At 37.3% G+C, this 22,230-nt stretch overlaps 2 protein-coding genes across 3 annotated transcripts in view; one reads left to right on the forward strand and one right to left on the reverse strand.

Moving 5' to 3' along the window:
* The window catches only part of LOC105455141 (CREB-regulated transcription coactivator 1), a 29,456-nt gene extending 24,686 nt beyond the window's left edge, over positions 1-4,770 (forward strand). For both annotated transcript variants that reach the window (XM_011698226.1, XM_011698225.1), the window contains 3 exons: positions 1,491-1,565; positions 1,715-1,868; positions 2,189-4,770. In XM_011698226.1, coding sequence (XP_011696528.1) covers positions 1,491-1,565; positions 1,715-1,868; positions 2,189-2,397 — 438 coding nt within the window. In that variant the 3' untranslated portion in view covers positions 2,398-4,770. The remainder of the gene's footprint in view (positions 1-1,490; positions 1,566-1,714; positions 1,869-2,188) is intronic.
* A 6,579-nt stretch (positions 4,771-11,349) lies between these two features.
* LOC105455143 (protein dead ringer) overlaps positions 11,350-22,230 on the reverse strand; it is a 94,829-nt gene continuing 83,948 nt past the window's right edge. Inside the window, exons 5-9 of the mRNA XM_011698227.1 lie at positions 17,499-17,682; positions 15,587-15,885; positions 14,218-14,482; positions 13,952-14,142; positions 11,350-13,765 (exon numbers count right to left, since the gene is read on the reverse strand). Of these exons, the coding sequence (XP_011696529.1) occupies positions 13,605-13,765; positions 13,952-14,142; positions 14,218-14,482; positions 15,587-15,885; positions 17,499-17,682 (1,100 nt within the window). The 3' untranslated portion in view covers positions 11,350-13,604. The remainder of the gene's footprint in view (positions 13,766-13,951; positions 14,143-14,217; positions 14,483-15,586; positions 15,886-17,498; positions 17,683-22,230) is intronic.

Raw genomic sequence — 22,230 nt, forward strand, 5'->3', positions numbered from 1 at the left:
AACATTTTTATTTGCAAATTCAGTATTGAGAGTATGTCCAGCGTTGTGTCGTAATAAGCTTTTTACAAGGCTTGCAAAAAGTATTTTTTCAAAAAAAAATTAATTGTACGTCTAATTATCATATGTGTTGTATTGTGGCTGTTAAAGATCGAACGTAAAAACGTCGTTTCTCTCGCAATAGGATTTAGAGATATAATACGACGGATGATTAATACGGTATCTTACAAGCTGCTTAGTTATAGTATATGTTAAAAAAGAACTGTAATGAATTTATACGAGTGCCGTATCTTTCACGGTACTTTCACAAACAGCGGAGGTTTGCATATATAAACGTGCCAAATGTATTCCCGTGCGTGGAACACGCTTGCAGCGAAGGAAAAATATCAGATCCTAGGGGGGTGAAATATTTGTAGATTAAGGTAAAATATTACTCGCGGTGAAATATCATGCCACTGTACGCTGATGTTTAAAACATTATCCCGATCGAAGAGAAATTTTAACTGCCCCGTTAAAAACCGTAAGCGGGCAGGAGTATGTAATAACGGCTTTTATGCCGTAGGAGTACAGGAGGCTAATAATAACCGCGCGATTCGTAACGTACTCTCAATTGATATCCCGCAAAACCTGGAAACGCATTGTTACATATACACTTGCCAAAGTTGCCGTCGTGCATGCTGCGCTGCAGGACTATATAATTTTATCGCGGAGGGCCTCAACGATACCCTCTTTTTTATTCCCTCGTCATTACACGCACAAGTAGCCATTACCATGGCATTTGATATTGCATGGACCGTTACGCGCCGAGTCATCGATTTAAGTGATGGAATAGAGAAAACCATGTTTTATGAGATAAAAATCATTGTTCAAACCAAACAGCTTCATTCGCGCGGATTACCGTTCGACATCGCTCTTTGATATCGCGGCATTTGAAAATCTAAAAAGCGATCTAATGATAAACATCCAATTTTTTTTTTTCAAAGAGTCATGAATTTTGGGACAAGTCAAATAAGCACGAATAGCACGCGGCGCTGGAAACTTATACGGGAAATAATAGACGTGTAGGACGAAGCAATAAGTTTCTTGTGGATGCCGACTAAGCGAAAAACGGATTTCATTTAACAATAGCTATTAAGCGAAACGGAATATCCGGAAATCGAACAGTAACCAATGTCGCGATAGATTCCGAAGTCGAGGAACGGGCGATCTTCGGGCGAGCGGCACGAGCTTACGAGCGCTTACGGTTCGATCATATTTATTTCTCCCTTTATACTCCTCTTCCGCTGTTTTCCCTCCCGCGTACGATGTCCCTCGCGGATCATTCTATAAAAAGCATTTGGGGCTGGAGATGTGCGTTACACGCGAGACGAATCAACGTTGCATTTACTTAAAGATGAATCGGATTAGATCGCAACCGCGGTAATCCTTCCGAGGCTTTTCATCGATGCCATGCCTCATCTCTATGATTTTCTTTCTTTTTTTCTCTACTTCAGATGGACACGCCAGTACAGACGAACACAATTGGGACGTTTATCGGGTCACCAAATCATACTACGAATTACACGCAGGTGAGAGGTTCAATACCTTGTAAATTTTTAATATCTTGTAAAAATGTTTTCGTAAAAAAATTCCAAATATGCTTTTTCTTTACGTTAGATTTGTATTGTGTAGCTTTTATTATTTTTGTTTAATTCTTTACCTATTGTATGTGCCTCAGAACGACGTGATTAATGTCGGCGGCGAATTAGGCAGTGGAGACACGGGATACTTCGGCACGAGTCCACAAATGGCGTATCAACCTGCGACGACGACCACTGCTACTCAGCAGTTAACACCGCAAACTCCAAACACACCTACGATCATTCTCACAGGTATTATCCACCATGAATGTGTTTCGAGGTGGTGTTTTTTAATTGAAAAAAAATTCATAATAGGAAAAATCGTTAGTTTTATCCATTTTCGAATAAGTTATTTCATTTTTATTTATATTTTATGAGAAAAATTGTTATCCATGAAATAATCATTCAATTCTCCAAAAAATTACCTAATTTTGTACAAGGAAGAAATTCTAAACAAAAACAAAATATAGATCGTTTAAATTTTAATTTTTCAAGTTATAAAAAATTAAAGAAAATACTCCGAGTGTTTATAAAACAATGGAGAAATCTTGACGAAAAATATTGTATTGCAGATTTTTCTGGTGCGGATGATCCGGAATTTGTGAAAGACCTCGGAACGGCAATGATGGGTGATTTTGACCCGGAAATGTTCCCATCGGACGATGCCCTCAGACAGGGCCTTGTTCCGATCGATGTGGATGGTCTACAAATGCTCGATGACCCTACGATGGTTATATCGGATTCCAGCGCCGAAGCCCACTTTAGATTAGATCGACTTTAAGGGAAGAAATTTTACTCATTTACCAACACTCGTGTCGACTATTGCGTAGGATAAAATAAATTCTGTCCTGGTGTCGTGATTAATTCTTAAGACACTTTGACATATTGGGGTACCACTTCTTGGGCACTGGCAGATTTGCAGGGAAATTTGCGCGTTAATATGTATAAATGTTTGTAAATTTTATTTACAGCGTATATAATTTAAGTAGACTTATACGTGAATATTTTTATCTCGTTAAAATGCTGTGCATTTTTTTAATCTCATATAACCCATACATGATGTCAGATCTGTATTGTTTTTATGGATAGTGTATTTGCGTCTTGAAATACCTTTCGAAATATTTTCTGGAAACAGGTCAGTGGTCAATGAAAGTTGTTTCCCGTTCGTGATAAACCGCTACTTGACGATTAAGTAATATATATATACATATATATATATATAAATCTTTATTAACCCTTTTTTTATTTTACACTACTTTGTACATTGTATCATGTATGATCTCTAAGAAGCACAAAAGGAAAGGTTTACTGATTTATACATGCTTTTATCATAATGCAATTATAGTGAAGTAATCTACCGTTTAGGCCAATTTAAAGTTAGAAAAGACGATCGATTATGCTCCTCAACGAGGAGTTTAATTAAAAACGCATAAAGATATAGAAGTGAGAGAGGAGGGAGATGCCTATCGGCGGTACACGCCAACAGCGATCTAGATTCTTATGTTTCCTTTTCCTCATTACATCCTTGCGAGCAACTTACGATCATAAACGATCATTTATGTTAGTAGTACTTAGTCTATGCAAGTAACATTCGTTATTTTTTTCCTCTCACTCTTAATATCGCGTTCGCGTTATACTATGAATTAGTTTAGGCAATACAGGATTGTATTATTGAACAAATTTAGGCTCGACATTCATCGAAAATTACGATCGGATCTGTGATACTGAACGATTAAATATCTAAGAAATTCAAAAGCAATCTCACCAAAGAGACTGCATAAGAATTTTTTCAGAAACGGGCTTTTATACGTTTCAAACATACAATCCTGCTACTGATAACCATTTCTAGATTTATCATTTTATTTAAAGAATGGTTAATTACACCATTTTCAATCTCCGTTAATTATCAATTGCTTTCCTCGTCGCTGAACAAACGCAGTGATAATAACGAGCAGGAAGAAAATGTCATATGCGTGTACCCTCGGCGGTTGTCAATTGTTTTTTGAAAGTAATACATTATACTTTATATGCATTCGATAGTCAATCGAATGTGAAATTAAGATAATTGTTAATAACTGTGAAATCAAGAAGATGACCCTTATATCTAGACACAATTATAAAGTAGCGTACCATATCTTTCTCGATAACATTCAAATTCTTCGTTCTAGTTAAAGACATAATGTAGGCGAGTTAGTGTTACGGAATCAGGCTACGACATACCGAAGAACGCGGATAGAACCTGTGGTACAGCGTAGTCTGAGTCCAACGGTGCATACTTCAGCACACATACACCTTTCACATTATATTATAAATAGATTGAAATTTTAAACAGACAGTAAATCGCAATGAAAAATCGCTATCGCTAATATCACGTTCATATCTTATAAATATAGATCATCCTCTGTCTGCAAGGATAAATAAATATATACGGAATGATGCTGAGGAAGCTCTTGTACGTACGGAATATGGAATGTAACGGAGAGAACGTCTCGTTTCACATTATCGCTGTTACAACGCTATCGATTGGCGCACACTTCTGTAATTACAGGAGCTTCCTTTCGCACGATGAGAAATACCCGCAGAGAGTGCATCTTGACGGAAGAAATTTAACAATAATCTTTACATATTACAAATGTGATTAATGTGTGACCAAGAGTTGAATCATTGATATATCCAAAAATTTATCGTAGTAGATGAAATTCTCTTCCCGTTTGCTCTCTCTCTCTCTCTCTTTTACTTGCAAAGTCTCGTCCGCGTATATGCAAATGCAAGAGGTGCCAAAAGCGCGTAGATATTCGTCATAGATTGTAAGATCGTGCTCTATCGACTCATAATCGTGCAATATAAACGTATGTATATGATCGTCGGTCGTTTAACATAAGGTTTAAACCAAGTTAAATGTTAACCAAGATCGTAACGTCAATTTGTCATTGTCATTTTAACCGTAAATATGGAAGGCTTACAAAGAGGAATACAAACAGCACAGAGTTTTAACTAGGATCTTTGGAAAAGAAAGACAGAGATTTATTCCTGTTATCTGACATGTTGCGGAACGTATGTACATTACTGTCTTTCGACTATTCAAAGCGCGTATATTCAAAATGCAAAAGATTACGGGTAATATGTGCAATATATATGGCAAAAATCATAAAAAGAAAATCACGTTATTGTGTTAATTGTTGTGCTATTAATTAAGCGAGTTTAATCAATCTTAAATTAATATTATTTTTATCGGAATAAAACGATTATAAAATGATTGTTAAATAGATAGATGATATAATATGACAGCGCTAATTTCAGCTCATATTAATCTTAACGAACGAGAGTATAATTGTAATAGTATCGAGTTATCGGCCTCAAAGATCCTATCGAAAACTGTACATACATGTTTTCATGCTAAGATCTCTCTTATTATTGCACAAGCACTGTTCTCAGAGATTATTCTCGTGTATTTTCTCTTGCTTATAAAACCTCTAACAAATTTTACCTTTTCCTCGGCAGAGATATTTGGTGCATCTCAATCTCGTTTTGAAATAATATTTAATTCGCGACGAATTTATTTATTTTAAATTGTAATGCAATAGTGAACGATGCCTCGATACTAAAACGAATGATATTCTTTTTAATTTGACATTCAACGACCGTGACTGAGAGATGTGCGATGCCTGGAGACACGTTACATGTGAAAAAAGATTTAGTTTTTCACAGAAGTCATTTTACAAAATTTTAGCAGCTCCGTAATACAGATCGCATTCCTTTCATTGATTTGTATAAATTCGCGATGAAATTCGAAGACAGAATGTAAATGTATAACACCGCAATGGACTTTATATTTTGTTCAGCATTACACACAATTCGGATTATGTATTACGAGTCAAATTTCTAAAGGCAAATTTCGTTTTTAAGAGTATGAAGTGAAATGAGATTTCTACTGAAACTTCCAATTTCGAAAAAGATTACGAAACGATGATCCAAACATAGCACGACCAAAGTATCCTCAGGAAGATTTTACAACTTGAAACGTATAAATTCGTACGTGTTCTCTTGTTGCTATACGAAACCACGTTAAAGCCTCTATCGAAACGAATTCTAACGTACTCTGTTTCTTTCTGTCTCCTTTATGTTTCTAAATTCCATACTTAGCTATCTTAATTTCTAACAGAAAACGTTTTTCCTGTTTCTTTTTCCTCTTATCACACGCACCCTTAACATTCACACATTCTATCTTTCTCTCTCTTTCTCTCTCTCTCTCTCTCTCTCACGCTCTCTCTCCCTATCTCTCTCTCTCCCTATGTTTTATCGCATCGAGGAGAGGAGAGACTGGCTTAAGATTAATAAGATCGCAAGCCTGTTGTAACGTGCAATTAAAGAAAATAAAGTAAAGCAGCGAATGGAAAAGCGTCGCTGCCTAGTCTCGCGCTAGATCGATCGATCGCATCGATCCGTGAAGGCTTAATGAAAGAAAATTTGTAATATTTGTATATAGCCATGTTATACTGTGGTAAAAAAAAAGAAAATTACCTATTATTATAAATAATATTATATATATAAATATATATTATATATATATTATCTATATGTAATACCGTTACGTTGTTGTACTACATTATTGTGAACACCATTTCTCAGACATCGATTTTTTTAAATAAAAAAGAAAAGAGCTCTCTTTCGACACACACTAAATACCAAGCCAAATCCGTCACGTTATTTGCCACGCGCGTGGCTCGCTCGTGTCGGCTATGTGTATACTTATCATATGTGCATCTCGCAATCGTTTGCACCTCGCATGATATTTGTACGATCGACTCGCGCGCCGGTAAATTGTCCTTTGAAAAATGTTTGTTCGCTTTGTATATATGATTCGTTACATATCGTACAGACAAAGGTATCATCACTCCCATAGGTATCAAAGAGATTGTACAGCGATTAAAAACATTGCTCCAAATGTTCATTCTCATTCAACTTTTCTCGTTAATTTCTAATTTCCTGTGCCGTACGCGTATCTCTAAATATAGCGGATAAATTTTATGAACGAAGCCGCGGCGGGGAAAGAATATAAGAGCATCTGCGATTTTCTAAGAAAGATCGGTGCCTGAGCGTTTTATATAGTAACGAGCCTTTTCGTCAGACTGATATTCGTCCTACCTAGCTAATTAACGGTTAGTCAATCGCGGTGGATGTTTTGCAAATTGTGTACAACCTTCATCGAGATCGTCACACCCACGACCGGAACGACACGATCAACTCGCACGCGATTTTAACAACGCATTACGAAAAATCAGTCTGCATTTAAAAAGCATAATTATCTGAAGTAACGCGATTTTAAATACGTCTATTATAGTTGCGTAATCGAGTACGTAATATTCATGGAAATTCATTTCGTTTGTGAAATATTATATATATATATATATATAGAATGATTCTAGTAACTTAAAATTGTTGGCATAAATTTCATAATCTCAAAACGATAAATCATAATTAATTTTTCTCTACTTTTTTTTTATTCTAAAAGAAAGTTATAATCCAATCCAGTTTACCCAGTTAGAATCATCCTGTATATTCAATTTTCAAGCGTAAAGATCTCGTCTCGATTCGCTTCGCGTTATTCAAATCATATACGATTTTCTGTTCAGCAACGATATATTTCGTAAAGGAAAAGAGAGAAGCTCGGAATTGAAAAAAATAAATAAATAGAGGCGAACACGATCATTCACATATTACACGCATCTATCGAAAGAATATTTCCATCTATAGCATCTAAGTTTCCTGGACATTTTCATCGTTCTCGAATCTCCTCCTAGACATCGATGTAAATAATTATTTTATATTGTTACAAAATAGATCGATTAACAGAACGAGAGGGACAGATTGTATTATATTTCGAATCGGGATTATACGGACGGTGCCGACACGCGGTGCATTATCTCTGTTTCCGAACGTCCATAATGTAATTAAGCGCACAAAAAGCCGATTAACGATTTATGTGTCTTCTTCGTGTTTAATCGTGACTTTATTAATTAAATCTTAAACGTCTAAAAAGCGTCTGTGTTTTTGCCTAGGTACCTCTCTCTCTCTTTATCTTTATCTTGGCGCTAAGAGTCAGCTCGGAGAAAGCGGCGGTTATCCGCGTATAAAGTGAATCTACTTGTAAAATAGATTAATAAAAACCCCGTAATAAAAAGATATACATTTTTTTGCTTTATAAAATAAACGGATAAATATTATTTAATGTTGCGTTGCCACTGCGTGTATTTGTGTTAAACTAAAGAATTATATATATTGTATATACTTACGCATTTGACGGTGCATGTACAATGCCGGAGTATTGTTATGCAATTTAAATTATCAAGAAAAATCTTTTAATACCGACATAAAAAGTGAAACGCGTTATCTCTTTAACAATAATGTTCGGTGCTTTATAATATGTGTTCTTTTACCTTTTAATACAAGTTTCGACGACGTTCGACGGTAAACGATAGAAAATTATTGCATAATTTGAATGGAAACGAAATCTTTTTTTTACCGATTACAAAAGCGAGATACTCGTCCTCTTTCTTTTATGACAACTTTTTTGAACGTGTTACGCAGATTTAATGATTAATCTGACGACAAAAGAATAGCTGGAATATTGTCATTAGGTTCAAGAAAGGAAGAGGAAATCGAACATCTACATACCGAGGTAAAACACGCAAGAAAAATTCGCCACATTTATTTTTAAGTTAATTTATTTAACAAATTAATCTATGATGTATTTCGCTATCGCGAAAGAAACAATATGAATGGTCGCAATTTGTTATCGTATAGTCTCATTCTTTAGTACACGAAATATGTTACTGCATATGCACGAACTGTTTAAACTAGCATAATTGTAACAAATATAATAATAATTATTAAGCAAATGAAACATTTTTCGTGATATTAGATTAACCAATGCGAATCAACAATTAGGTTCAATAATAGCGCGAATTTGATTACGGATCGTTTAGAGAAGAAAATATTCCGACATGAAACGAGAGTTGATTTTGCGGCTTTCCAAATTTCGGGAAAAAAATCATTTTAATTACTCAGATAACATATTTCGATAAAAGACTGGAAGTATATTTTGAAAGTAAAAATTCCTGTTTCTCTTAAGCGCACTTATCAGATGCGCTCTATCAGACAATCGCAGTGATATTTCAATAATATCTCCAATAGTCAATCTTCTAACTTTTGAAATTATTTATATATAATATGTTAGTTCTCAACATGCAAAATGGAAAATAAAAAAATGTGACGAAATATCATTTTAATTATTCCTTATTATTATTCACATGAAAACAGTGTGATAATGTATGATAGTATCTATAATGTATATAACGATTATTACTAGTAATACACATTAATATTTTTTAAGAACTATTCTAGCATTTTTGCGTTATGCTTTTTTTCTCGCCATTGTAGCAGTAAGCACTTAGCATATTTCAAGTAGAAATCTGTGTTTGGAATAGCTTTATTTTGATAAATATAAACGTATGAAACGCCCAATCATATACACAATTTAACGGCTAAATCCTTCGTAGTGTGTCCTCCAACATTTAGCAGTCAAAGGTAAAATGAAGATCGTTTTATCAAACGATCGACACATTAAATCGATCGTTTTGATAAAACATAATCATTTTAATATTTTAATTATAGAACGTCCAACTATGTCTATAATTATCAAAATCGAAGCTATAACACTTTGTTAAAGTGGAGTTTTGTTAAGGCTACAAAAACGTACGAAAGTAAAAAAAAAAAAAGAAGTTATAAAAATGTTGCGTAGGATGATATTGGATGAGTTGGATCTCCAATTTTCGTACGGGTTTGTGCGCAGCATATTACGAATAATCTTCAATTTTTTATATCTTCTAGATATATTTGAAAGATGCTAGGCAAACTGCTTCCTATAATTCGAATGTTATAGAAAAATCCTATCTATAATAGGAGACTTAAAGTAATAAACTTAATAATAATCGTAACTTAAAAAATACTAAAACATTATATTTATAATTTCACGACTTAAAATTCTAAAGTATAATTTTACAACTAGACAGTCTTTTTTGGTAAAACATTAATATACAATAGAATCTAGGAATTTCTCAGAATTTATACTCTGAAAAATTGTACGACTTGAAATGATATCTAGTTTCGCATCGCGTATCCATAAACAGCCTTGCGATATATTCTCGTTATTGTTCTACCATTCCTATTATGCCTATTATTCTTCATCCTATGTTTGCTAAATACATAATTCAATTACCACGACTAAGAATGTTTTATTTGTATTTAACATGTAATATATAAATCTTAGGTGGATTATTTTTCGTAAGATACGCTCTAGCACATCAAACATATGCATTAAATAATGCGAAATGTACATCAAACTTTACGCATTAAACAATGCGAAATATGTATGCGAAATAGGATATTTTGTCACATATTTCTATTGAATTCTATTTTCTCGATGTTCTATTTTTATGAGGAATTAGATGATCATTCATAACTACTCTTAACAAAATAATATAAACTAATAATTCTAACTTAATAATTCTAAAAATGCATAATGTTTATTTACATTCAGAGAGAAAGAGAGAGAAAGAGAGAGAGAGAGAGAGAGAGAGAGAGAGAGAGAGATTCACGAGAAGTAAAAATAACTATTAGAGTATAAACGAATGTTTGATACATTGATTTTTACAATACGTAGAATACATTTAAAATATTACGAAATATGGATAATATGTATAATTTATTACTTTACTTTTATCAGATAATCAAGAATTATTTCAACATATCCTAATTTTGAAATTTTTTACACGTCAAAAATGAAACGAATATCCTTTGATATCTAAATAATAAAAGGAATTATGTCAATTGACCAAAGGTAATTTACATTCGTTCATTTGACAAGACTGTGGAATCAATCTCGACATTTATAATCGTCATGTCCTCGAAGTTCATTTGCAATATGACACGTATGCTTTAATTCTTCCATTACGATACTCTTTAAAGTACTTTAGAATACTTAAATTTTGTCACATAAATGTGAAAAATTTAAAGAAAATATTGCTTAAGAAATTCACATTTTGCGTGATAGTATCAATTTTAAAATATCATATAGGTAGGGCAAACAAATATGAAAAAAGAAATAATACATCTATTATTGTACACACAGTATTTTCTATATCAAAAAAGCCCAGTCGTCTAACAAAGAAAAAAAACTTATGAAATACATTTACTTAAAGAAAAGAATAATTGTTTAAAAAAGTTTGATTTATACTGATAATCTAAAAATAAGCTTAAAATAATCTAGATTAATATAAAAGGTTACATGTATGTAATGTTTCATGAATCAATAATTTCATGAATCCTCGTATTTCTCTAATGAAGAGAATACAACAAATGGCAGAAAAGATTTTTAATTCTCACGTAAATTTACAAACGCGAAATTTATCATAAAATGAGCAAGAAAATATATTCCCTGCATTCAAAATCATTTAAATTTGAATAAGTTCATAAGAAAATTTATACAAATACTAGTAAGTTTAAAACAAATGTAACAAATGTAAGTAATAGAAAAATGTGTAGATTTTCATCTCTGAGAAAATCTGCAGAAAAGCAGAAAAATATTTGATATTTACAACATTTCGTATCTACGTACTGTTTATCTTAAGATGACATGATCTAACTTAATATGAACAATTATTACAGTTGTTACTAAATTTGACAAACTTTCATAAAGTTATATTGAAAATTTGCATCAATAATTTTTGTACAGTTTTTTACACATAAAATAAACATACGATATGATGATATGTATTTTTACTCCGATTGCACATACTCCGATAATGGAAATCTATTATATAGTCAAAATATGTCGGAAAGAGAGTACCAATGAATACATTAATAGTGTCCAATGCATTTACATTTAGAAAGATACTTTACAACATGTAAGGCGCCAATCTTTCGTGTCTTTGCATGTACAAAGTAGTTGAATCATTCGGTAGTAGTAAACCAGTAGTAATAGCAATCGTGTTTGGTGCTCATAATTGAACAACAAATTATATGAGCTTAAAGATATATTACTTAAATATTACAGCGAAATTTGGCTGCCGAATGTGAACGCATAAAACACTATTAGTGCATTCTGTACGTGTTAGTCACAAAATCTCTAAGTAATTACAAACATATATTCATTATAATTGTTATATTTAATATTCAATATCTAATATCACATTAGACCTTAGTAAGTCGGTTTATAAACAAATCTCACTTTGGTAAAAAAGATCACTGATATCTCGATACCAATAAAAATATCTAAATTCCCTACAAATGATTTATAAATTTTTATCTATAATAAAAATTGGAGTATATGCAATTCAAGGTCAATTTTTTGTTGGTTAATTATATACATCTAATTATACAGTGTGTATTCCTTCATTTATGTTTTTTTTGTAAGTTCCTATATAAAAAAGTTGGTTAGCGAAGTTATTATATATATTTATATATGGAACTATTCGGAACTATTAATTTCCGAGTGCAATAATTCTGCTTTTCATATTTCAAAAGATATTCAGGCAGACAGCATAGATATTCAAGTAATACTCGAAATGGTAGGAAAGTTTGCATTACGCTAGCAAACTTGGAAAGTCAATTCCAATTCAAACGCGGCTGCGTTCTTAAATATTGGATTTCCGCAAATGAGTTATCATTTTATATTACCTCCTCTATTACCTTTTTACTCACAGCATTTAATTTCTAATCATCTAATTTTCCTAATTTCTAATATTCTACAACACTTGCCGTGTCCTCTGTGCAAATTTCAGTACATCGAGGCATATTTGAGATGACGGTCGGATTCGAACTCAATGGATCATTTAACCCCTTGAGGCCCAGGAGCAACTATAAGTTGGTCTCTTGTTTACTTCAGAAATTACCAGTTCGATTTTCACGAAACGTGATATATGGAAGTTTTTGATTATGTTCTTTTCGATTCTGAGAAGTCAAAAACTTGAAATTCCAAATGACGGACATATGATCGACGTCAAAATGGATGAAAAATGCAAATATTATATATTACTCAATTTTCATTGAATTTACAACGTAAGGGTTTTTGACGGTATTCTTTCTGATTTTGAGGTCAGCAAATTGAAAATGGCGGACTTAAAATCGCGAAGATAAAATAAAAAATTAAAAAATTATTCGATTTTCAGAAAACTTGAATTAGGATGATTATAGTGGTACATGTCGTTTAATCTGAGATCAAGAATGTGAAAGTCAAAATGGTAGATCCAATATGACGATGGATCACTATCAGTATACTTTGTAGTATACTCTGCCTCTTCCATTTCATCCACACTGGATCTGCCATTTTTATTTTGTTTTTTAATTATGTAATTCTGAGATCAGATTCGAATTCAGCGACAATATTAAATTTTCCACAACTGACTCCTTTAGCAAGCTCAGGTCCTCAAAGGGTTAACTAATCGATCATTCTCACACGAAACAACACGTCACTCCAACGCGGCTGCATTTCTAAATTATATTTAAATTATATTTAAATTTATATATATTATACAATTATATATATTATATATATTATAATATTTAAGAAAGCTTAATTCCTCTAACAATTTCTTCCACATAGAAACTTTGAAAAAAATATATTAAAAATACTATAATTCTTTTGGAGGCTTCTACGGATGATTTCTTCAGAAAAGAGCTACGCGAATTTGCGGATTATCCGTGTTTTGAAATGTCATTAAAAAATACCATTAAAAATTTTAATGTGTAAATGTTAAGAATGTAAATGTAGTAGAATTTTCCTTCATTTTCTTGTTTCATTTCGTATTAAATGTCTATTATGTCTGCCTGAACGCGTCTCGTATTATGTACATGTTTGAAAAGCGGAATTATTAATTAGACTCACCGAGGCTAGTTCGTTTCGTATGAAATCATGTGTCTTTAAAATGTTCATGATTCGTTATTTTGTGTTCGTTTCCCATTATTATCAGGACTCGATGAGGTACTGCCGTTGCTACTAGTCTCCTGCTTGGTATGTTTAACTGCCAGAATACCCTCGTACAAAATACCATCGATATCTATACTAATTTCTAGTTCTCTTCGTTTATTTTCTAAAACAGAAAAAGAGAAATTATTTTAATAAATTTTTGCTTTACGAATGAAGTTCTTTGCGAATAAATTTATTCTTACGAATAAATTTAATCCCTAAACGACATATAATTGACGAAAGAAATTTTATCTTATATAATACCTTCTTAAATTGTGTAAAAAAATTGAGAGTAAACCACTAGACTCACCTCGGGAACTAGCCATTTGTTTGATTCGCAGCGAATGGACAATATTATGTGTTTCGTCATCAGATAAACACATTTTTTTTGCAGATGTGGGGGATGAGAGATCAGCAGCCTCTTGATTCCTCTTCGAATCCCCACCCGACGGTGGCGAACTTATGGACCTACTAGGGGTTGGAGAAGATACTGGATCCGTTCTAATGAAAACATTTTTTGCCATTAAGTTAAACTTTTTTCTCCCACCTCCGTTAAATACGAAAGCTGTTATTTACCTGTGTCCAGAATTTGCGAGATCCAAAGCTTCTCTCTGAGGTTCAGGGCTGCTTGTCGGTGCTAATGGCGAGTGGGACGAGGTTGGAGAAAAGGCTGGCTGTGGCATCCCTGGATAAATATTACTATTACCCTGATTGTACATCGTATTCCATAAATGAAATCCAGATTTAAATCCGTCCGCTGGCGGCGGTGTCGACGTGCCTTGGATCATCGGATTCGACATTACGTTTCTATCTCTCAATAGCTTCAGCATATAGTCTGAAACTGTACATGCTCGATATTAAAAAAAAAAATACGATAAATAATGAATTAAGAAAGATAGACATTGAAATTTCGGTATTATTCTGAAACGTATACACATTATAAAATTGATTGAAAGATTAAATTTTACAGGCAAATTTTTCTTTAACTGACAGCTCAACAGCGCCTGCTAAATTAAAGCAGCGAAGCTTCGCTTATTGGCACTGTTCCACCGAACATCTGTATGAGCTATAAAATGATCGAAAACTTGTTTGTTTAAGTCGGTGTTTCGTACAAAGCTCAAGAGATTCGATAGAACAAATGATCATGGCGATACACGCATGTTGGTTAAAATCATGTCAATGAATTTTCGAGCTTATGTACACAAATTACGATATATTAAAATGCAATGTGATAGATGTTATATCGAATGTCTAAACATATCACGATATATTTTGACCTTTAGATATTCGTTGATATCACGATTATTCATACCGTAGCAAGCAGCAATATTGCTGGAGGATATTCTACTGAATATCCGGTCGTCGCACAAGGAAACGATCGAAGGAGAGCCACGAGTGCGATCGAAGCGCGACGTTACCCAGATCGCTGTCGGGCGCAGCGACGAGATGGAAAGAGGGAAGGAAAGGGTAGGGAAATAGGAATGCTCGTTAGCGAGAGCCATCCGTTAACGCCTGTCTTCCGGAGGATCGTACAATCAATTATGCCTCCTTCGCTCTCGCATCATCATCTCCGGGGAGGCCCGGAGCACTACCTACCGATTTAAAATAAACCCGTGTGCTCTCTACCTCCTCTCGTTTCCTTCCACCGTTTTTTCTATCTCGCCCCCCCCCCGGATATGTTCCCCACCGTCGGGAAGTTTCTCATTTTCGCTCTTTCCCATACTCTCTTTTTTTTTCTATTTCTATTTCTGATACGACGTGTTACGAATTATTTTCACTTGTAAAAACACCGTAGACAATCGGAGTTTATTAACTTTATAATATAGCGGTAGCAAATATATACACCAAAAAGTGTGCGGATAAGAAATATAGAATTTTTAATCCAGCAAAATTCGCACACGTGCGAACAAGTTCCCTCTTCCAAAAAAGACAAAAAGTCACTTACGCTGATTAGGTCCTATATTTGGTGCAAGATGTTGCGGATGGTGTTGCGAAGCGTGCGGATGTCCGTTCACGACGTGATGCTGCGATTCGTTCGCGGCTACCGCCATTTGAGCGATGGAGAGCGGCATAATCGAATTCGGCGGCAGCGTGTTGTGCTGGTTGCGAGGTACTTGATTGTCAGAGTAAGCGTAATTGTTCCTACGGCTCTCGCGACGATTTGTCTCGATAGCCGTCTGAAGCTGTTCCTGGGTAGACAGGCCTTCCTTCTCTTTCTCATATGGATACAGATATTTCATGTACCTATCGGCGAATTATTCATATTAAATGTATATCGTTTGACAGGACAATGAAATTTGCGAACTGTAATGTGAAATATTCGCAAACATCGTAATGAGAATTTAAATATGTTTTTCATAAATAAAAAAAATGTATTCTCTCGATTTTTTGTTTTAAACGGAATCTTCTCTATAATTTTTATATGACGTAAAGGAATTAGTTCCAGATCACATCCTATTAAGATAAATTTCATTCATATTTTTTTTTCCAAAAAAATACTAAACGATGAATGGATATAATTAGTTTGTGTTTTCTTAGAAAGAGACGGGGAGATAGTTGGACGTCACGGTTCAAGTTAATCGACGCTGATTCTTGCCAGATGAATGCTGTCGCGATTTTGTTCAGGCCGACCGTATTTTCGTATTTTCTCTTCTATCCCGCGTACATATCGCTGAGGAAAGATAGCCGGTTGCCGGAATGATGGATGTGCCACCGCGGCGAGGCGAGGTGAGGCGAGGCGAGGCGAGGCGACGCGACGCGACGCGACGCGACACGACGCCGACGTTCCGTCGTGCACAAAGCGCGTTGCGCGGAGTTATTTTCACGAGCACACCCCTAGGCATCGCGCCCGTGTAATTCATATTAGCCCGCACTTATAATGTGTCGGCGTTCTCCATCCCTCTTCTCCCTGGCCGCGGATCCGCCGCGCGCATTTTCGCCTCCTTCTCTTTTCCATTCCCGCGATGCTGCGTCCTCCCTCCCCCCCTCCCGTCGCACGTCGCGCGGAGTTCGACCGCGGGATGAGCGGGATGCCTCGCGCCGTCGTCTTCTCCGACGAATCGCGCCGACGAATCTCTATTTAGAGACCTCTCTCGTCCTCTCTCCCGTCCCTCGGCGGGGAGACGAGACATCGCGAACGGCAGATAAATCTTCGTCGCCGCGCTGGATATGCTCGGTATTATATAAACGAATATATATCGTGCCAACGGTTCCAGGTTGTCACAACCCGCCCCGCGAGGTGTCCCGCTCGTGAAGGATCGCGCGGGGGATCCGAGACGTAGACGACACGTCGGCTAAGACGATGCACCTGTATGTCACGCCTCTAACTCGTCACCTACCCGTTGTTTTATCTTCTCGTCGACAGTGAGCGCGTAATAACACGCTCGCAGGCCCGTGCGACATCTCTGACTTTCTCGATCACCAAATTCGTCGGATTTCACGTTGGCTAATATATATTATGACTAAAGGGTAAATCGTTTTTAATTAAACTTTAACGCATGCAGCTTCGATTCGCGGGTTAATTACGGAGATTTTTCTCAAGCGAAAGACGGAGAAACGTATGCTGCTAACGATACAATGACTGAACGATCCGAATACGCGCGAATGAAGTATATGATCCGCTATCAACGGGCGGATCTTGTACGGCGCGCGGATGGCTTTATCGAACACGATGATCTTGACGAGACGACGCGCGTAAAAGTCACGACACGCTCTTAGTCATTGCCGCAGATTTCACGCTCGGATGACTCTTCGTCGGCTGGGACTTATTGTATGCGAATTACGGCGGGCCTGGACATTATGTCGGTACCTATAGGCAAGACCGGGGTCCCGGATGAGAAACTTCACGATCTACTTACTGAGTTCGCAAAGTAAACGCGGCGGAAGTGATGCTCGCTGGTAGCCGGAGACCCTTGATAATTTCCTGCCACAGCTTCTTATTGATTACTTCGACCAATCCACCTCGCTGTACCACTAATTTGTAAAGCTCGTAGAGATCCAATACGGATTTTGCCATGATGGGCAATCGGCTGATAGGTGTCCCTGTAAAATAAAGATGATTTTTCATGCATTTTACATGTACACGTTTAATATAAAAATAACGTTATTATTCATTTTGGAAAAAAAAAAAAAAAAAAAATTTTATTTTTTTTATGATCCTCACAATAAATAATAAATAAAATTATATTAGCATTATAATATATTCATCCATAAATTACGATTCTTACGTAAAACGTGCCTGAGAAACGAATATTCAGAGATATAGAGATTTCACAGGAGATTTTAAAGGATTTCCTAAGATCACCTCGAGATTTCGCAAAATCAATGAACGACTAACATAGTCAAACGGTAGGTGACGCAAACCGTCCTTTATCCATTGCGTGATCAACCGAGGTAGATTTTGCGATCGTCTTAAAGTACGACTAGCGTAAAACCGTTGGATTTTACGAGGTTTGTCCAGAGATATCTAGCGTGGGGCGTTAACAAGAGCAGTAACGAATTCGCAACAATCACGCGAGTGGCGCAGTCTTTTACGATCTTCCTTAGGGTGTATCGCGCCAGATATAAGAAATAAAAAAGGAGAGAGAGAGAGAGAGAGAGAGAAAGAGTAAGCACAAAACGGATTAAAAGAGTAGAAAACGAATGCGCGGAGTGGAATATCCGATGAGGTATCGAAGCGATTGTGTGTGTGCATTAAGTTATCGATTAGTGCTCGCGGGCAACTCTTTTATGAGTTCTTGCACGATAAAACGATGATACAAATTACATTCGTATTCACGAATTCTGACAACAATTGGCAACAAGTTCTGGTTTTGATAATATTTGTCCGATAAAATAAACCTTATCCAGCGCTAAAAATTAATTGAGTCGTTTTAAAGAAAGACGCGCGTTTTATGGAATATAATGTAGCGATGTTATGCGTTCAGAGTTACACGGCGTCACATGTGAAAGCCAATATCATTTAATATATTGTGAGAAATATTCCTCGTCAAGCGACATTCAGACAGATACCAAGAAATTCTTCAGTTAATTCGTATACCCGTATTACCGCCGCCTACTGTAGTAGCCAGGCCATCGAATTTTACGAGGTTGCCCGAGCCACGAGTTAACGGAGTGTTAACAAGAGCAGCAGTGCCCCGGCGACTATCGTGCGCTTAAACTACGTAAACGTAAACGCACCTTTACGAGCTTTCGAGTTGGCGTAATCTGAGGTTTAGAGTCGTGCATAAATGCAACCGAGCGACGTGTCTGAAATGAGTGAACGATTGAAAAATCTTTCGCGAAGCAAAATCAGAGCAACGCCCCGAATCCTAAAAGCGCAAGTCGTCAGGACACAAAGAGAAATTATAAATACATATACGTTCCAATTTTTCAATTATATTTAGATCACATCTTGTGTTGTTATCAAGCGCGTCGGCAATTCAGTCTCGTTTTTTTTTTTTAATTTTTATATCTCATCGTATGCGACTCCGAGGCTCGAAATTCCCCGATGACTCCTTCGCCGCGTGGTGGTCGCTGCTTTCCACGGAGTCGGCGAATTTTACGAGTTTGTCCAAAGGTTCGAGTTAACGGGGCGTTAACAAGGGCAATACTCGCGACTATCGCGCGTGCGGAGCCCGCTTTTGCGGCTCTTTACGAGCTCGCGAACGATTCTGTACGAGATGCCTCGGTACGCGGGAACACGTTATACGAAACACGCAGACAACACACAGGCGCAGATACGGACAATGAGAAGGAGAAGCGCGCGTTCGCGGAGCGGCGCGGCGCGGCGCCGTATCGCAGGATCGTTTATCCGCCATCGAGGACGATGAAGGGGGCTGCCGCCATTTCTGACCGACGAGAGGAGGCAATAAAACCGCGCTGCTCGGGGTAGGGGAACCAGCAATTTCGGGCTATCGAGCGTGCTCCCTTCGGGTTTATTATTGGCCCTGCAATTATTGTTGATATACGCGCAACCCGGCAACCCGCGCTTAATGTTCCTATGTAGGGCGCGGCGATAAAAGCTGCACAACATGGCGACCGATAGTTGTTCCCTCTCGTTCCTCGGGATCGCGCGAAACTCCTCGGTGAAAATGCAATCGATGGCGGCGATGCAGCGATGCGTCCAACACCAATGGATCTTCCTCTCGCTGTCTATGCAAGTTTAAGTTGGAGTGCTCCGTGAAATTTCTCGCAATACCAGTATTCTAACCAGTATAGCTTTCTCGAGATAAACCATAATATTTAAGACCAAACATATATAGTTCTTCATGGACAATTGGAGTAAAAGAGTAAAAGTAAAAAAAAGTAATGTGTAAAAATCACAGGTTGCTTTACTATATATAAATTTTTAACTTATTCGAATTTTTATAAAATCGTAAAGAGACAGAAGAGGATTTGCAGACTTACGTTCATCCTTCTTACGCGATGTAATATTCCTCGACACGAGATTGACGAGAAAGCGAGAGACGATACAAAACAGCGGGAGTGAATGCTCAGGAAGATAAAATAGTGAGAGAAAGGAGAGGATAGGGAGAGAAAGAGTAAAAGGGGAATAAGAGAAAGAAAGAGCGACGGACGAGAAAGAAAGAGAGAGAGAGGAGAGGAAGAGAGAGACAGAGAGGAGGAAGGGAACGTTTCAGGATGCGATTACGACTTTTCTTGGTAGGGCGTCCAATCAGCAGTTATTTTTATAACGGCCGCCGTCGCGCCGTGCCGCGCCATACCGCGGACTCGTCCAAGTAGTGGTGGCGAAGTAGCACCGCGACGAGCAACAGTGGCCATCGCATGTTGCTTTCAACGACCCAAAGTAGCCATTCGCTTCGCGTACAAGCGTTACGCGGTATCGCCGCGCGTTTCTCGCGGAAAAAAAAGCATATATGCGAGAGAGATTTTACGATAAAAATCACGCGCGGCGCGTACCGTCCGATTAGCCCTGGTTTCCCGCAGCGATAGCGACAAGATCCCCCGTCGTATTTTCCGCGATATCACGATAAAAGCGCAAAAAAGCATTGAACAAACGTTGTTCAGGACCAAACGGCTTGTTTTAGTGTTTCAAATGACAAAGCGGTGAAATTACGAGCTGTAAAACTTAACTAATTGTAAGACAACTTTCTTAGGAAGTTCAGGCGCCATCGTTCGATTTTGATACAATGTTTCTCTTAGAAGAAAAGAGAACGATCGAATTGAAAAAATGCACGAGTGAATGCGGCGTCTTGGTACCATATTTATCGAGTATATCCTCGCGAAAGGTGTAGTGGGGATAATTGACATACGAAACAAAATGTAACATTTTATGGGTTATTGCGAGGGAGCGAATAGATGCGGTGGGATCGAGGGAGTGTCCGATCTAATAACGATCGGTTACGTTAGAGGCCTTTATTAACACACGCATACACCCCTCGTGCCTGCCGATGTGCCGGGCCGGTCTCCCCGTGCTCAAAGGGGGTTTCAAACGCGCGAAACGGCTTTTCTCAGAATCTCGCGTGACGGCCCCGGAATCTATCGAATATAAGTCGTCCGCGTCGGTGGAATATACCCCTGCAAAATCGCGCGGCGTTTTTGCCAGTCATTCGGCTGCTCCCGCCGCGCCGAGGTAAGGGCTAATCTTAAATTCCAGACCCTACGACGTTTTCTTCCCTAAGCGCATTCCCTAAAACATCTTCCTTTGATTGAAGGTATCAAAATCGAGGGATCAATGCGACTTTTTCTTTGTATTTCTCTCTCTTAAAATCTGAACAAGCTTTTCGAATCTTTTGAAAGTGAATGCTGTACTTTTCATCGGGTGTTTTGCAAGCTGATTTGCGGCTTTGCGGTTCACGCTGTTATACGTCGTCTTCCTGTCTACTTGATGATCAAGTGTATAATCCATCATAGTGTGATCCACAGCGAGATATCTTTTATAGAAACTACTACTTACACGCATTCGCATCTCGTTTCCGAAAAGACTAAAAATCCTTTACGACGTAAAGTTCGAAAAACGAAACACAGAACCCGACACGGGAAGAGGAAGATCAGAGGGAAGAAGTGAGGAAGACAGAGACGATTTCTTATAGAGATGAGAGAGTCTCGCGCGGGTTAACTTTGTTAGCGCTTGGCATTATCAGACCGGCAAAAGAGATTGGCATTGCGAGGAATAGCTGGGAGGGGGTGGAGTTTCATATGAAATACACGTGACATTTACTGCCTTCACCGGCTGGGCCCCTGCAAAGACGCAAACGCATTATAAATAGATCTCCTCCCTGTTTACCCCCCCCCCTCTCTCTCTCCCTTCTTTTTTTCTCCGCATCACTCGAGTTCTCACTCCGGCTCTCTCTGGTCGAGAGGCTCGAAGATTAAGAAAGGTCCCGGGAGGAAAAGAGGGAACACGGTACGGCCGCAGCCGCCGCATAGACCGCTACAATCTGGTTTATAATCTTGTTAGGATTTCGCGGAAATATTGGTGTAATTTACGATCCGTCTTAGTGAAGTTAACTGTCGGAGAGTGCCGCAATGAAACGATGAAGGCATACGAAGGGTTGTGCGCTCAACGGCTACGCTTTTGTAGCAATGCTTATGGGTCTCGTCGTTGCATTTCTTTGTGTCCCCTTCTTTTCTCTCCCTTCTCCCCCC

The sequence above is a fragment of the Wasmannia auropunctata genome, unplaced genomic scaffold (genome assembly GCF_000956235.1).
Source record: "Wasmannia auropunctata unplaced genomic scaffold, wasmannia.A_1.0 LD335921.1, whole genome shotgun sequence".
Classification (NCBI taxonomy): domain Eukaryota; kingdom Metazoa; phylum Arthropoda; class Insecta; order Hymenoptera; family Formicidae; genus Wasmannia; species Wasmannia auropunctata.